We start from the raw sequence: 17,645 nt of genomic DNA on the forward strand, positions 1-17,645 counted from the left end.
GAGAACGGGAAGACTATTTCCTATCACTGCTGTCTGCGAGCAGGGCAAGCTGCTGAAAGCACGGGAGCTGCTGAAGGCACGGGAGCTGCCCCCGCGGACCAGGCCAGGTACCTGGGGAAGAAAATGCTCTCCACCACGTAGAAGTCCTGCATGAGCACGTCGCGCTCCGGCTTGGAGCTCAGGTTGCCCACGGTGTAGCCAATGCCCAGCTGGATGGCCCCCTTCAGGGTGGAGGACGTGGTCTGCGGAGAAACCCAGCCACATCAAGACCCCCGGGGCCAGTCCCTGGCCCACCCAGGGTGAGAGGCAAGATGGGAGGCCCCCTTGGGATGGGGGGGCAGCATCTGGCCTGCCGCTCAGCCTGCACAACCACACAGCAAGGAAGTGGCCTGGCTGAGACACCAACACCACCTGGTGCGGCCCCAAGGCCTGTTTTCTCTCCAGCTTCTAGAAGGTTCCCACATCTCAAAACTGCCCCAACACAGCAGGGGTCTTTGGGGGATTTTGCCAGGGTTTCCTTTGGGGGGAGGGCACAAAACACAGCGGTGCCCAGGCTGCACTTCCGAGACCAGGGTTCCATCTGTCCACCTTCGAGGGGCTCTGCCTCTCTATTCCTTGGTCCCCACGCCGGTCGGGGGTGGAGGTATAACAGCGTCAGCCCTCCCGGGGCCACCCTCATGCCCGCCCACACTGGAGAAGCACCAGCTGCCTGTCCGTCTGTCAGCACCGCCGTTCATGTTACTGTCACTGTGAGCCCTAAGCAACGCGCCCACCACTGAGGAAAGACACCTCGGCCCCCAAGTCACTGACTCTGGTCCCCAGCACCCCCACTGCAGGAGCAAGCCCTTCCCCGGCACCCGCCTCTCCTCCTGAAGCCCCCCGCGGGCCACTCCCTCAAGATGCTACTGACTGAACACAGTTCTCCAGAGGAGATACGCAGACAGTCAACAAGCACAGGAGAAGGTGCTGAGCGCCACCAGCCACCAGGAAGATGCAAATCTGGACACAGTGAGACCCGCTTCCCACGTGCTGGGAGGGACAGAACCAGATGGACAGACAACAAGCACCATGGAGGACCAGAGAGTGGAACCCTTGTGCTGGGCTGCTGAGAATGGAAAAAAGGGCAGCCGCTGTGGACAGGGTCTGGCAGCTCCTCCAGTGGGTTACACATGGCTCTCATGGGACTCCGCGGCTCCACTCCTAGGTGTGCAGCCCAGAGGGAGAAGCGCCGTCCACGTGAAAACCTGTACGCAAACCTTCACAGCAGCACTACTCACAACAGCCAAAAAGTGCAAACAACCCAAGTGTCCATCGACAGATGGCGGATACACAGAATGGTTCCCTCCACACACGGGAACATCACTCGGCCATGAAGAGGGGTGAAGCCCTGACACTCGCTACCACGTGGACGGACCCTCAGACCACGATGCTCAGTGAGAGAAGCCAGACACAGAAGGACACACAGTGTGTGATTCCATTGATGGGAAACGTCCAGAACAGGCTGATCCACAGACACAGAGAGTGGGTTCCTGGTTGTCAGGGGCTGGGGAGGGGGTGGAGGAGGCTAATGGGTACAGGGTTTCTCTTGGAGGTTAAGAGAAATGTTTTAAAGTTGACCGTGGCGATGGCTGTACAGCTCTGAATACTCTAGAAACCACCTAACTGAACACTTCAGAAGGGTGACTCATAGGCTGCACGCACTGGCTCCCAGCAAAGCTGGTATTTTAGGAGGCGCAGCAAGGCGGGGGGAGGGGGGGACCAGAGGCAGCGGGGCCCAGGGTTGCCTCTCACATCCCCGGCCTGACCCCTCCTCTCCTCAGCCCCACTTTCAGAGGGAAGGGAGGGAGCTGTGATTTCCTCTTGCCCAAGGTCACGCCCAAGGCCACAGGTGACTCAAGGAGCCTGGCAGGTGGTGCAGCCTCAGAGCACCTGCCGGCAACCGAGAGCAACTGTCTCCAGCCACCTAGTCTCCAGCCACCTATGGCCGCGGCCCACACCCGACCTTCAGGGCCCTGTGCACCCACGAGGACCCCTCGTCCCACCCCCGCCAGCGGAGGGCGGAGCAGGAACCTTCTTGTAGGTGGTTTCGCCGGATGCGTCCACACCCCGATGACCCAGCTTCTTCCCGTGGCCGGGGCCTGGCTGTCCAGTCATCAACGAGGCCTGGAAAAGAGGAAGCAGGAAGTGTTCAAAACTGGCAACGAGGCACTGCTGCGGGGGCCAGAATGCTCCGGAAATCCTGCCGAGAAAGGGGCTTCGTCGCCGTGCCCAGCTGGAACTCAGGGCGGGGGCCGCTGGGGGTGGGCTGCAGGGCACTTGGGCTCCACGCCCGCGGGGGCCACCCCCAGACTAGGACCGCCGGCTCCTCTAGAATGCAGGAAGGTCGGCAGCCCCGGCCCTCTGCAGGCGGGGAGAGAAGAGCCCCAGTTTCAGGGCCTCCCCCGCCTGGCACTGCTGACTTGGGGCTGGTCACTCTGTGAAGGGGGCGCCCTGGGCGCTGTGGGGTGTGGACCAGCATCCCTGGTCCCCCCCACTCGCTGCCAGGAGCCCCCCAGTTGTGACAACCACAGACGCCCCCAGACATGGCCAGGTGAGACCCTCTGGGCTGGAATGACTGCAAACAGCATCTCCTCCCTGAGGGAAGAAGTCCCGCTGGCCTGGCTCCTGCCAGCTCCAGGGGACACATGTGGCATCCCAGCAAAGTCGTGTGGAAGCCGCTGGCCCCCGTGTGTGACATCGCAGAGGGAGGATGGTGGATGGGGCAGTGGGGCCTGGAGGGACACAGATGCCAGCTCAGGGCCGGGGCTCCACGGGTCACGGACATTTAAGAAGCACCTGCCGCCACTTGAAGGGCTCAGACCAGCCTGTTCTGCACACTGGCCACCAGGGGGCGGGCTCCGCTCAGGGAACGTTGGTTGCCAGCCCTGCTCCGCACCCCTCGCTGGCTCCCCACTGCCTGCGGCCTGGACGCCCTCCGGGCCCCCAGCAGGTGGACGAAGCTCGCCTAAGAAGGACCTGAGTGCCCAGCGGCGTCCTGGGAGAGGAGCCTGGCTGGGAGGGAAGGCGGACACCCAGGTGGGGCGGGGCTCCTGTGCACCTGAGCTGCCTCTAACCCGCTGACCGTGGCTCCTTGGACAACAGGGCTCACAGATGCCCCCCGCAGGCGGCCTCCAGGAGTGACCGGAAACTGACCAGGGGCTGGGCGCCCGGGGCTCACGCGAGCGGACAGGACTGGAGGGACGCGGACAGGCGTGTGGGGTTGTGGGGGCGCCGTCCTGGAGGCGCGGCTGGCGGGAGGTGGCACCACCCTCTCCAGGTCCCTTCCGCCTCCCCGCTCCCTGGACAGCCCAGGGTAGGGTCCTCGGGGCCCTCCCCGCCCGCCCCACCCCTCCCTGAAACTCAAGACGCTGGCGGGACAGACAGGTTTTCACTGTCTGATGACAGTTGCTTATTTGCTTGGCCAGCATCTGGGGCCCAGAGAGGTGCAGGGAGATGCCCAAGGCCACAGAGCAGGACGCGGGCTGGGCCGGGCACTTCCGGTCCACCTGCGCGAGGCAGGCCAGGGTGGGGCCCATGGGACACTCACCTCCACCGGGGTCATCTTTTTCGGGGCTGAACCTGAGGGAGAGAAGGGAGACTTCAGTCTGGATACGGGGGCACCCCCATACATGCACCCTGCACCCCTGGGAAGGCCGTGAGGACCCCACATGGGCGACGGGCCTGGGGACGTGATGCAGGCGGGCTGGACGAGGGGCCCCGAGGTGGGAGAAGCTGGGGGAGCAACCACCCTGACGTGGCCTCGCAGACAGGGGTGGGGGGCGGGGACGGGAGAGGAGAAACAGCACGGCCCACGGCCAGGAGGGCCCCAGGTGAGGGCAGGTGGTCGTCGCAGGGACAGGGCAGCAGCGGTCGGCGCTGGGGCCCAGGCTGGAGTGATGGTGAGGCCCCCGAGGCAGCCGGGCCAGCCAAGGACGCTGCCTGGCTCCCACCCACACGGCTCCCAGCCGGGGTCCGGGGGGCCCAGGAGGCTCACGCGGGGAGGCCTCAGGCCAACCACTGACCCCTCTGACCTTGGTGTCCTCACCCAGAAAGCAGGCTTCTGCTGAGGAGTATCTGTTCAGTGAGTGTGATCAGCAGATATCCATCGCCCCAAGGATGTCCACATCCTGATCCCAGAATGGGCTTTAAAGGTGGGGTTAAGGCCCCTGAGACGGGGATGACCCTGGATTCCCGGTGGGCCCAGCATCATCACAAGGGTCCTTATAAGAGGGAGGCGGGAGGGTCAGAGGCAGAGAGAGACGGGAGATGCTGCGCTGCTGGCTGTGAGGATGCAGGAGGGGCCGCGAGCCAGGGACGCGGCGCCTCCAGAAGCTGGAAAAGGCGGGAGCCGATGCTCCCCTGGAGCCTCTGGAAGGACCCGCCCTGTCCAGGCCTGGATTTAGCCCCGTGAGACCCGAGTTAGAATCCTGACCTCCAGGACTGTGAGAGAACCAGTCTGTGTGGTTTTAGGTCAAGTTTGTGGTGATTTGTCACAGCTGCAACAGGAAACTCAGACACCGGTATCTACCAGGTGTCAGCTTGGAGAGGGGAGGCAAGTGGTGACCAGGACAGTCCCAGCCCCCGCCTTCAAGGGCTCACAGCCCAGGGGGAGCAGAGAAGGGCCTGGACAGTGCAGCGAGTGCCAACAGGATGACTTGGGGTGACAGGTGGGGGGACAGATCAGCAAGGGAGGACTTGGTCTTTTACCCCAGGGAGGTGGGAGTCCTGCAGGGCCAGGGATGGGAAACACACCGGACCTGACTCAGGTGCTCACAGGTGCCCTCTGGTGGCCGTGGGAGGACAGACAGGGTGAGGACAGAGCCGGGGACCAGTGGGGAGGGGACCGCGCTGGTCCAGGTGGGAGATGATGGGGTGGACCAGGGTGGCTGCCGTGGAGGGGTGAGTGAGAAGTGGGCGGATTCTGGTTAGCTCTGAAGTCAGGAGAGACATGCTGTGCGCACTGGGGGCGGAGTGAAGAAAAGTGAGGAGTCGGGAATGACTCAGGATCTTGGAGCAACTCACAGAAGGAGAGAGCTGCCTCGGCCAAGATGGGGGACCGGGCAGGAGCAGGTTTGGGGGGTGGTCGGGTGCAGGGTGGCCATGCTGAGTGCGAGACCCCCGTGAACCCTCTGCGTGAAGATGTCAAGGGGCAGCTGGACCCTGAGTCAGGAGCTCGGGGAGGCCCAGGCTGGAGACAGGGCTGTAGGCAGCTGTCCGGGGGTAGAGGGGGTTCGAGCCCCAAGAGTGGACAAGGCCGTCCGGGGGAGGTAGGGGTGGGGGAGGAGAGACGCCCACGGTGGGGGGGGGGGAGCAAGGGCAGCCGGGGAGCAGCAGGCCCAGGTCAGGGGTCAGGGGTCAGAACACCCACTCTATCCACCCGGTTCGGGCCAGGGCTGGGGGGTGAGGACTGACAGCGAACGGGCATTCGGCTTCCTCTGGGAGGATGAGAATGTTCTGGGATCAGTGGTAACGGCTGCACAACACTGTGCAAGAAACACTGAATTGTACACTTGATAGGGAATTTTATGCTATCTGTGAATTCTCTCTCAATAAAGAACATAAACCCAAGACGACACGGCCGCGGTGCAGCCAGGCTGGGCAGGGTGGGGACGCCCCTGAGCGCCCATCTCTGTGCGTGACCCCCAGAAGACAGGAAACTGAGGCCAGGTGGGCAGCCAGCTGGGCGCTTCGTGGCAGCAGGGCCCACAGAAGGGACCCCCACCCCCAGAGGACAAAGCCCACAGGCCCTGGAAGGCGCATACCACCACCAGAACGGGAAACGCCAGCCACGTGTGGGTCACACCAGCCATGCCCGCCGGCAACACGTGGGCCTCCCAGCCCGGGCTCCCCGGCCACAGGGACGAACCTGGGCTCAGCCCCTCCCAAGGCCCGGGGGGTGGCGGAAGGTGCTGGAAAGCCGACATAATATTTTCGTTGGCTGTCCAACAGCAGAACAATGCATGGTTTTGTGTCTGGGGTGTGGGGGAAGGAAGAGGGAACAAGGCAGGAAGCGGCAGTGGACCGCGCAGAACATTCCAGACTTCGTCTGGGGGCCCCAGGCAGCCCCTTCTCGGCCCACCTGGGGCACCTGAGCCCACAGCCCAACCCCTGTGCCCACCCGAGTCCTCTGCAGCTCCCAGCCCCTCATCCCGGGGTCCAGCTGGTCCAACACGGTGGTCTCGATTCCCCCCCCCAAGCCCCAGCCCACCACCGAGGCCTCTGCAGTCTCAGGCCTGTGGGAGCGGCCTGGCCAACACCAGCATGGGACGCAAAGTTCCAGCCGGGTCCGCCCTGCCTGGGGACACTTGAGGGACTGACCTCAGGGTCTCCCCGCTTTGTGCCTGGATCTCACCCCCAGGCCCCCCTGCTTCTCCTGCCCAACTCACACGCTGGCTGGTGAAGGGGGAGACCCACCCCACCCGGAATACCCCCAGGCGTGAGGCCAGGAGGGGCAGCAGGCAGGCTCCACGCTGGCCCAGGTCACAGGGCAGGGGTGGCAGGGACAGAGCGAGGGGAGGACAGGGAATGGATGGCACACCGGGGACAGCGCCGCACCCTCTGCCCGGACACTCGTCGACGTCCCCTCGGAGGGGCCTCCTCATGGCCTCCCCGGGTCCCGCCATCCACACGCCCTCACTCACTCTCTGCAATTCCCTTTTGGAACCTTGTCTGTCCGTCGCCCCTGTGACCAGGTGGCCCTGTTGCCAGGGGCCACGCGGTTCCTGCACCCACTTCCACCAGCCGGGCCGGGGGCGGCAGGGACCACGCCAAGATGTCGAACTCTTCCCAGCCCAAGATGTGACCAATTATCTTTTGAATGAGCCACCCCGTTTTCAAGGAAATTAAGTTTTAAAAATAGCCGGGGGGAGGGGGAGAGTGTGAGGCGCTGCAGGGCTGAGACCTGGGGGAATCTGGGGGCACAGCTGTGCCTCGGGCCGGGCTCCCAGCAGACACCTCTGAAGCCCGCTGACGAGGGACCCACCCCCTCCTTGGCACACACAGGACCGCTTCTCTACATTTGATGTGGAAAATGAGGCAGAGAAAGCTCCCCAAGGACCGGGGGAGGGGCCTTAACATCTGTCCTTCAGCAAAACCACTAGGTTTTTTCTACCTTGACGTCTACCCAGAATCCACCACTGTCCCCGGCTCCTCTCAGCCCCCATCCTCTCCCACCTGGACCAGCTCAGTCCCCTCCCCTCTGGTCTCCAGCTCCCACCCTCCCTCCAGTCTGCCGTCCCTGCAGCAGCCACCAGGGGGCACCTGTGAGCACCTGAATCAGGCCCCGCCCCTCCTCTGCCCACAGCCCTCCAGGGCTCCCACCTCCCTGGGGGTAAAAGCCCAAGTCCTCCCTATGGCCCACAGAGACCTGCACAACCTGCCCCGTCCCCTCCCTGCCCTCCCCCTCACTCACTCTGCTCCAGACACACAGGCCTCCTCGCTGTTCCTCCAACATGCCAGGCCTGGTCCTGCCCCAGGGCCTTTGCACGGGCTGTTCCCACCACCTGAAATAATCTTCCCAAGACCCCTGCAGGGTTTGCTCCCTTGCTTCATCCAAGACCTGGCTCAGACATCACCCCCTCAGAAAAGCCGTCCCCCGACCACCTTGCCCCAAACTGCCCCTCTGAGGCCACTCTCCCCACCTCTAGGCTTTCTCTCTTCCCACCACTTGGCACCACCTGGTGCTTGTGTGTTGTATCTTCCCCCAACTACAGGGGACCAGATCTGCTTTGTCTCCTGCCAACAGGCACCTGCAGAGCTCTCTGAGTGCTAAGGGGGAGAGGCCCCGCCAGAAAGAGGCGGCAGGGGGCATGAGGCCTGTGGGGTCACTGCAGGGGCTGTGCCCCGAGCAGTGCCCGCCTGGTGCCCAGGAGAGGGCTGGCTCCCCGACTCAGCAAACAAGAAAGCACAAGGCCTTCGGGCCTGCAACCCCGAGAAAGCAGGAAGCGGTGCCAGGGCCAGCGCTCACTCACTTCCCCTATTAGCTGGAAAGGTCTAGCCACAGAAGCAGAGTCCTGCAGGGAGGCCGCGGGGAAGCCAGGCATCCCATGGGCATGGCAGGAAGCTGGGGCCCCCGGTGAGGCCGGGCCGCCCACAAGCCACACCGGGAAATCTGCTTGTAACCCATAAGGACAGTCGGCTCTGTGGCCAGCAGCCGTGTGACTCACTCTGAGCTACAGAATTCGACGGAAGGGACCGTGTGACGTGAGGAAGGCGGGCAGCTTCTGGTTCCACCCTCGGGGTCCCTGCTGGGGCCCTGGGGGAGACCCCCTGGCGGGGAGGGGCAGGCAGCCCCCTCCCCCGAGGCCTGTGAGCACAGGAGCCTCCTGGACTTCGTGCCGCCCGCCAAACCCGACACAGATGGCAGAAGCGCAGGCAAGCGTGTGCAGTTTGCAGCCACGCAGCTCCGAGGTGGCTGTTACACAGCAGTAGCTGACTGACGCAGGTACCACACCTCCACACCGAGAGCACTTCCGAGAGGAATATAAGGATCCAGTTCCAGGGACTCCTTTGGGAGAGGGATAAAGGAGAGAGCACTTTACCTCCTCTGCCCAACTTGCATTCCTCACGCTCACAAAAGCATTAAACGTGCCACACGACAGATCACTCATCCTTAAAAAGGCATGAAGCACTGATACTCGCTGCAACGTGGATGGACCCTGAGAACACGATGCTCAGCGAGAGAAGCCAGACGCAGAAGGACACACAGTGGGTGATTCCATTGATGGGAAACATCCAGGACAGGCAGATCCACAGAGACAGAGAGTGGGTTCCTGGCTGTCAGGGGCTCGGGGGAGGGGATGGGGACTGACTGCTCATGGGGACTGGTTTCTTTTTTGGGGGGATGGAACGTTCTGGAATTAGATTTTGGTGGTGGTGGCACAACAAAGCAAACATAATAAAGACGACTGAATTGTGTATTTTAAAAGGGGGAATTTTATGGTATGTGAACTCTAGCTCAAAAAAATTTTTTTTTTTTAAGGAATGAATCCCTTTAGTTGCAAAAACACCACCCAGTGAGGTGCGGCACCAGAGCCACCTCCAGACCCTGCTCCTCTGGCAGTGATGTTGCAAAGCAAGAGGATGCAGGCCTCAGTCTCCCCACCTCTGAAACGGGGTCGTGCAACCAGATGGAGGTGTCTGAGCTCAGGAAGGGCAGCCAACCCTCCAGGCCGCCGCTCCCCCAACCTCCTGTGCGGAAGGACCAGTTTTTCCTTCTATTTCCAACCCATCCTGGGGCCAGACATCCATAAAACACAGTAAGAATCAGCTACTGGAGAAGTGAAGCGAAGACACGCAAGATCAAGCCCGAGGTTTTGCTCCTGATTCCACGCGCACACAACTGCAGTCAAACCAGACAGAAGTCACTGCCCCCACCTCCTGCTCTCACCTCGTGGAGGACCCACCATCGTGTCAGCTGTGACACTCTGCGCAGCCCGGCCTTGGCCTCTCCTCTCCCCTCTGCGGACAGTGTGGGGGGCTCCGGGCACCCCCAAAGCCCACTCGCTGACCCAGCCCGCCCCCCAGCACTGCAGACACGAGGGCCGGGTCGCTCTCTGTGGAGCCGACAAGAGGGCCGGGTCGCTCTCTGTGGAGCCGTCCTGGGCGCTGTGGGATGTAGAGCTGCATCCGTGCCCCCCCACTGGACGCCAGGGGCCGCCCAGTCGTGACGACCACAGGGGACAGGGTCCCAGGGGACAGGGTCGCCCAGGTGAGACCGTCTGCCCTAGTCCCTGTGGTCGAAAGCCCTCGGGCGAGACGTTTACCACGGCAGTGACGGGCAGCATCACGCCCTCCCGTTGCGCTGGGCGCTGCGCGGGCCCTGTCCCGCAGACCGCCCGCCCCGCCCCGCCACTCGTCCCTAACGCCACACTGACCGGGTGACATGGGGACTGGCCTCCCCAGTCTGCGTGGGGACCTGAGGCGACGGTCCCCATGGGAAAGCAACAGGCAGAGGTGAGAACCCAGGCGCCCCTGACTCCACAACCCCGTGCTCGGCGAGTTTATCCCTCGGTTACACCATCATAAACCCCCTACCCGGGCTTTCTTTCTGGACGTACAGCGTTGATGTGAGTTGAGTCAACTTTCAAAATCACAATGTTTTGGAGATAAACCTGGGTTTCTTGAAAAGTGAGCAGATCTACATAGACAAGGCCAACATCCTCACTTGCCTGGATCCACGTTCTTGACCTTCGTGGTCTGTTCCCCCCACGGTGTCCAGAGGACGCCGCCAAGTACCTGAGCCAGACCCCACCTGATTTAATGACCACATTTCACTACCACCATTTTACAGAAGGGGACGCACGGGTTTGGAGAAATTTAGGAAGTTACTCCAGGTCAAAGGTGAAAAAGCTTACGATCACATCTCAGAATCCAGAAAAGTGTCCCATAAAATTCAACATGAAAGTCATGTCCAAAAAACTACAAAGAAACTACAGGAAAGGGGAAAAAAAAAAAAAAAAGCAGGGGTGGGTCGTGAGGCAGGAACCACCTTTACTTAAAAATAAGTAGGGTGGGCTTCCCTGGTGGCACAGTGGTTAAGAATCCGCCTGCCGGGCTTCCCTGATGGCGCAGTGGTTAAGAATCCACCTGCCAATGCAGGGGACACGGGTTCGAGCCCTGGTCCGGGAAGATCCCACATGCTGCGGAGCAACTAAGCCTGTGCACCACAACTACTGAGCCTGCGCTCTAGAGCCCGAGAACCACAACTGCTGAGCCCACGCACCACAACTACTGAAGCCCGTGCGCCTAGAGCCCGTGCTCTGCAACAAGAAAAGCCACCGCAATGAGAAGCCCACACACCACAACGAAGAGTAGCCCCCGCTCGCCACAACTAGAGAAAGCCCACACGCAGCAACAAAGACCCAACACAGCCAAAAATAAATAAATAAAATAAATAAATTTATTAAAAAAAATAATAAATAAGTAGGGGAATTCCCTGGCAGTCCGGTGGTTAGGACTCCGCGCTTCCACTGCAGGGGGCACGGGTTCGATCCCTGGTCGGGGAACTAAGATCCCGCATGCCGAGCAGTGTGGCCAAAACAAAAACAAAAACAAAACAAAACAAAATACAAAGCACAGTAAACATATTCATATCAACCACAAGACAAGGAGTGCAGCTGTGAGGGTTACCACTCCAGTGGGGGCACTGGCCAATGCAGTAAGAAAAAAGAAAAGGAATGAATACTGAAAAGAAAAAAGACAAAATTTTAGAAAATCTAAGAGAACCAACTGACCAATCATTGAATTAAATGGAGCGGAGCAAGGTGGCCAGACAGATACCAGTGACTCACCTGAGGTCATATTGCAGACACGTCAGGAAGAAGTGGGATCTGGGAGTTTCTGCCCTTTGCACCCACCATCTGCTCTTATATGTCTGCCTATCCATGGTTTCACACTTGGGTTAATTTTAATCTGTCAAATGTAGATGACCTCTCTGATTAACAGACGTTAACAGGGCAGCTGCTAATCCTTCCTTCACTAGGGTCACACCTGGTGTGACACTGAATAGATGCGAATCTGGGGTCAACACCACACAGTGACAGAAATAAAGAACTTTCATATTTTTATATTACCGCAGACTTTCACCGCCAGCATTCATGACAGGGAAGGCTAAGAAGTCTAGAGTTAATAACTGATGAGGGTAGTTAACGTCCCAAAGAACATGTTGAAAAATATCAAACTCTAGTTAATGATACACAAATGTAAGTGTTTCAGGTGGAGTGTGCTGATGTCTGCAACTCTGAAATGCATCCGTAAAATTAGATGGAGAGAAGGATGGATGAGTGATGGGCAGGTGGATGGAGGGATGAAGTAAATACAGCAAAATGTTAATTGTAGGATCCCAGCGGTAATCAGTCAGTGTCCACTGTCCAATCCTTTCAACTTTTCAGTACGGTTGAAGATTTTCTTAATAAAATCTTTTTCCTCCGGATTAAAAGTGAATTTTCCCCTTTGATGTCAGGTGTTTTTGAACTTTGGAGAAACACATTTTTGAGCAGATTATGCCCAAAGAATGTGAGTGATCACAGGGGCAGTAGTGGACACTACTGAGCACCAGCGTGCCAGGCCCGACGTAACAGGCATTGCTCATCACACGTCGGAGGAGGCACGTGCCTACCTCAGGGCCTTTGCACTTGGCTGTGCCCTCTGCCTGGGACGCGCTATCCCTACACCTCCTCGTGGCTGGCTCCTGTCCTCCGTGCTTGGGTCTCAGCGTGAATGTCTCTTCCTAGAGACCTTCCTCAACCACGCCGGCCCCTTCCCACCCCCGACCCTTGCACCCTCTACCACGCCCGTTTATTTCATGATACACATCACTGTCTGAAGCTAACTTCTTGATCGCCTTGCTCCTTCCTGGGAGAGCAGAGACCAGACTGTCTCGTTCACAGCCGCTTCCCCAGACCTAGCCCGCCTGCTGGCACACAGTAGGAGCATAGTAACTACAGGTCCAATGGAGCTGGGGCAGGGGAGGCTGGGATGGAGAGAAGGGGATGGACGGATGGGGGAGCAATCTCAGAGGGGGACGGCCAGGATGAGGAGACCCCGCTATGGGAGGAAGTGGGGCTGGGACCCCTATCACTGAGACAGGGGCCCGGGAGGGACATCCTGGAGGTGGCTGGACATGCAGGGCTGGGGACACGTGGGAGACGGGCTGTGGAGGTGGCAGCTGATGCCTAGAGCAGCGCTCAGCGCACAGCAGGTGCTCGCTGAGTCAGCGAATGAATGGATGAAGACACGGACACTGGGAAGCACCGCCCGGCCCACAGCGGGGCTTGGCTGGGCCCACGGGAGGAATCCACACCCGAGGTCTGATTCCCCGTCCCGGCCAGGTGGCTCCGAGTCCACAGCCACCAACCAGCTGGGGCTGCGGCGTAGTGAGTGGGGCCTCACCGCGGGAGGACTTGGGCCATGGTCTGGAACTTCAGAACAGATGGCAAGTCTCCAAAAAATGTGTGGGGATTAATACAAGGTATTTCCTTCCTCTTGCGTATGTTTTCTCTTATGATTTTGCATTTATCACTTTGCACCCCGGAACGGTGAATGGAACCAGGTGAGGAATGAAAAATTTTCCCCGGTGAGCGACTTCCCAGACGATATTCTGTGTGTTCACTCATTCATTCATTCCTTCATTCATTCACTCGTAACAAACTCAGTGAGCATCCCTTAGGTATAGGGTCCTGTTTTACAGATAAAATACTCCAGAGGAAACTGGTTCCTTGCCTAATGTTTAATAAGAAGAGAGTTTAAACACCCAGGAAAGCACACAATAAAAGACAGCAATGTGTTACTATGCAGGTTAAACAAATCTTTTTTTGTTTATCCCTTAAGTCAGGGGTCAGCAAGCAGTTTCTGTGCAGGGTCAGAGGAGACCCAGCAGAGGCCACCCAGGCGTCCTGGTGAGGGGAGTGACCTAAAGGTGGGTCTCACCCATGGTGGCCTGCCCCCAGGGGACACTGGGCCATGTCTGGGGACATCTGTGGTCGTCACCACTGGGGGGCTCCTGGCATCCAGTGGGTGGCGGCAGGGATGTTGCGCTACCCCACAGCGCCCAGGACGCCCCCAGGGAATGACCCGGCCTGACATCAGCAGTGCCGGGGGGAGACCTGGAGCAAATATAAAGATGTGTGGTACGGGGGGCAGAGCCTGCACATGCGGGTTCATTATACTATTCTCTAGGTGTTTAAAATATTTCATGATAAAAATATACTTACTCGTACTATCCTGTCTGCCTTGCATTCTGTTTGAGGTGCCCCGTAATACAAGGCTACGGCACACACACAGCCCCACCCCCTGCGCTGGGCTGGCGCCCCACTAGCTGAGTCTCCAACCCTCTCGACACCCCTGGGAGGTAATCACCATTGGACCCACTTCATAGCCAGGGAGGCTGAGGCCCAGAGGTCCGGCGAGTTCAAAGGCTGCAGCGTCACCATTCGCCGCACCGAGAGCCACATCGCAGGCCTGAGGGGGAGGAAGGCTCTGGTGCCGTTTCCAGGTAAACCAGGGGTTGGAGCCACGGAGCTTGACCAAGGCTGCGTGGCCAGCAAGCCCCGGGGCCTGGGTGGGGTTCTCGGCCTCTGAGATCGACTGGGCTCTGGGGCAAGCCCCTTCCCCGCTCCCAGCTGCCCATCCAGCAGCTGGCGGAGAGATGCAGAGGCCCGGACAAGTGCACTGTGTGCAAACACGCTCCCAGGAGGCCAGGCCTTCGGAGAGCCAGCTGTGCTGCCACACAGCTCTGGGCCCATTCACCCAACAGCGCGGGGCTGGGGGCAGGGGGACAAATGGAAAGGGCCCCCTCTTAGCAAAGGTATCTCATCAACTCAAGCCGTCAAGACACACGAGGTCCTGGCACCAGGAAATAAGGCCTCTTTTCTCACCATGAAGCAGTTGCCAGTCCCATTTCCCTCTTCACTCTGGCTCCTAGGGAGCTCAGAGTCAGACTGGCAGCCTCGCCCCCCAGCTCCCTGTCCCTAGAGGCAGGACAGCGCCAGCTCGCGAGGTGACACGGGGAGCTCCCCTCCTAGCCTGGCAGTTCAGGGGCAAGTCCCAACCTCCCCGAGCCTCAGTTTACCCACCTGCCAAACAGGTAAGAACAGTGCTGAGCTCCCAGGGTGTGGAGAGGAGTCTGAGGCACACAGAAAGCCGTCCCCAAACGCACCTTGTTAGTTTTCCCATCATCACCCTCCCCCACTTTCTTCCGTTCATCATGCACGTTCAGTTGGCGAGTCTGGTGGGGACGGTCACGGGGGCGCAGGCAGGACACGGTGGAAGCAGCACAGGACAGCTGGCACCACACGCACCCCTGCCGACCCGGGTGTGCAGCCACGCGAGGTCTGAGCTCCCCCTCAGCGAGCATGGCCCACTTCACACCCTCCCATCTGGTTCCTGGCCTCGTGTCCCTTCACACCAACATCTCCAGGGAGCCACACAACCCTCGCCCTTGGAATAACATCCCCGCGTGCCTGGGTTCCTTTCCAGAGTCCTCTGTGTGGGGAGGGAGTTGTGGCTGCCCTCCAGGGCCACGGCCACCCCCCCTTCTCGGCAGACTCGGCGGCTGCGGGGAGCCAGCTGGGCGGCCTGAGCCCCGGGCAGGGCAGGCATCAGGGGAGCCGAGAGCAGCCTCCCGCCGGACGGTATGTTACAGGGCGCTGCATGTCTGCTGGGGAACGCCCACCTGACACCCAGACAACCAGGTGCTGGGGACCCCTGCCTCACACCGTACACAGAAATCAACCCTGGACGGGGAAAGACTTAAAAGCAAAAGATAAAAACACTTGAGAAGGAAATCAAGGAGGAAATCTTTCTGTCCTGGGGCGGGTGGGGATTAATGTCTCCCGTGCAAAGTGTGAGCTAAGTGGAGCTCCAGGGGGTCCCCAGGGCCCCGTGTGCACCTGGGTCCCTGCAGACTCACTGAGCCCCCGAGGGCAACTCTCGGAGGTGCTCAGGCCACCAGGCCAAGCTGGGCCGGCCCGTCCGCACAGCTACCAGAAGCTTCCTCCTGAACCCTTTCTGGGGCTTTCCCTGACCCTCCGGGTGGAGCCGTGCTGCCGACTGTGTCCTGCACCTGGCCTGGGGCCCTGCGGCCATCTGGTCACCTGTCCCCGCCTCCACTGGGCTCAAGGACAGAGTCGCTGCCAGGGCCGGCACCGGCCTGGCACGGAGCGCAGGCTCACCTCATGTTGGATGACCGACTTTTGCTCTGCCCCGGGGCACAGACGTGCCTGGCCGTGCGCAGCCTTCCGCCGGGCTCATACTATCACCGCACCTCCTCCTCTGCGGATTTGGGTGCTGGGGTGAGGGAAGCCGCATCCGCTTCACACCCAGGTGGAGCTCGCCTTCCCCATGCCCATCCTGGGACCTCGGCAGTCCCGGCTCTACCCTCTCCTGACGGCCTGGGTCTCTCCCTCAGGCACGACACACTGCGACCCCACCTTTGGTGCTCTCCTGACTCCACTGAGAGCTCCACGGGGCAGGCTTCCCCTCTCCAGCCCCCTCAGTGCCCCCGCATCAGCCCAGGGCTGGGCATGGACTGGACCTCAGTGAGTATCGGCTGAGCGAGAAACCCTGGACGGCTGCATGGAGGAGGCTGAGGACAAGCACCACCGAGAGCCTCAGAGAAGAGCAGTGGGGACGCAGCACTCATGAGTCTCAGACACGTTCCCCCGAGCTGGACATCAGACAAAGGGCTGAAGGCCCAGAACGGCCACGGCCCGTGGTGCTTCCAGCCCAGCCTGTCCTGAGTGATGCCCTACTCGTCTCTCCTATTCAGTGCGGGAAACTGGGCTCAGAGAAGGGGTATTTGGGTGTTTTGAGTCGAGACAGAAACCCAATTCACACTGCTTGGTGAAAAAAGATGTGTGGGGGGAGGAATATTTGTTAACGTAAGTCAAGGGCCAGCAAACTGCCCTGTGGACTCAACCCCCCCACTGCAATTGTTATAAATAAAGTTTTATTGGCACACGGCCCCACCCACTCATTCACAATCATGGCAGCATCAGCTCCCACACAGAGCACCCTACCCCTCACAGAGAAAGCTTGCAACCCAGCAAGACCAAGGAGGCTGGGCAATGGGCTTCAAGCCTCACTGGGCTGGGGGCCCCGAGGACTCAGTCTCCCCATCTCAGCTCTGCTGCTGCCCCCCCGGCAGGCACCTGGGTGTGGGGTGGACCAGCCCCTCCATCCTCTTGCCCCACATGAAGTCCCAGAGCAGGGAGGCTCTGATGCAACCAGGCCTGGTCCCACTCACCCAGGGCCGAGGCGCCCTGCCTGTGGGTTGGACAGGGGCTCACCAGGGGAAACCAGGTCGCCAGCGTCAGTGCTCGGGAAGGGGCCGGCAGACGGGAGCCAGGTCGGAGGACAGTGGCCGGAGCGCGGTGGGGACAGTGCTCCCCTCACCCTGCAGGCACCTGGCGGAGGGTCATGCGCTATCTCAGGACTGATGCTCGAGGTTTCTTGGCCCAGTTTGCCTCCCAGATGTATTTTTATTCTCCAGCAGCCCGGGCTGAGTGGCACACACCGCACTGGATTTCAGCAGACCGAGGGCACTGAGGGAGGCGGGGCCATGGCCGGAGGCCCCCTGGTTGCTCACGGGGGGGTACTGCCGGTTGGGGGGGTGCTGCTCTCACAGTCCAGTTCTGGGCCCCATATCCCAGGGGCCACCAGACCCTATAGGCCAGACCAGGAGCCAGGCCCCTGATGGCCGGCTGGGCCCTGGGGGTGTCACAGGGGCTCCTGCACTTCGAGGCCCCTCTGAGCCAGGCATGGGGGAGCTGACTGCCCAGCTCCACCCAGTGAGACAAGGGCTACAAGCGCCCCACTTTACAGATGAGAAAAGAGAGGCTCCAAGGCCAAACAAGCTGCCTGATCCCACAGCCACAGCAGGGGCCCATCCTGGGGGCGGCTCCTCCAGCCAGGCCCACAGCCTCACTGCAACCTCGCGAGAGATGGAGCCGCGAGGTTTGGGGCTAAGCCACCCTCAGATTCCTGACCCACAGAAAGTGTGAGATGATAAATGTTTATTACTATGTTAAGCCACGAAGTTCTGGGGTAATTTGTTACACGGCAATAACTAACCGATGCTACCTGGGTCTCAACACGGCCCCTGAGGC

At 60.4% G+C, this 17,645-nt stretch overlaps 1 protein-coding gene across 7 annotated transcripts in view; it reads right to left on the reverse strand.

Annotated features, from left to right (window-relative positions):
* The window catches only part of PIP5K1C (phosphatidylinositol-4-phosphate 5-kinase type 1 gamma), a 59,704-nt gene that overhangs the window by 28,554 nt on the left and 13,505 nt on the right, over positions 1–17,645 (reverse strand). For all 7 annotated transcript variants that reach the window (XM_068537308.1, XM_068537307.1, XM_068537312.1 and 4 more), the window contains exons 2-4: positions 3,587–3,618; positions 2,071–2,163; positions 112–242 (exon numbers count right to left, since the gene is read on the reverse strand). In XM_068537308.1, the coding sequence (XP_068393409.1) occupies positions 112–242; positions 2,071–2,163; positions 3,587–3,618 (256 nt within the window). The remainder of the gene's footprint in view (positions 1–111; positions 243–2,070; positions 2,164–3,586; positions 3,619–17,645) is intronic.

Source organism: Eschrichtius robustus, chromosome 2, assembly GCF_028021215.1.
Source record: "Eschrichtius robustus isolate mEscRob2 chromosome 2, mEscRob2.pri, whole genome shotgun sequence".
In the NCBI taxonomy this organism is placed as follows: Eukaryota; Metazoa; Chordata; class Mammalia; order Artiodactyla; family Eschrichtiidae; genus Eschrichtius; species Eschrichtius robustus.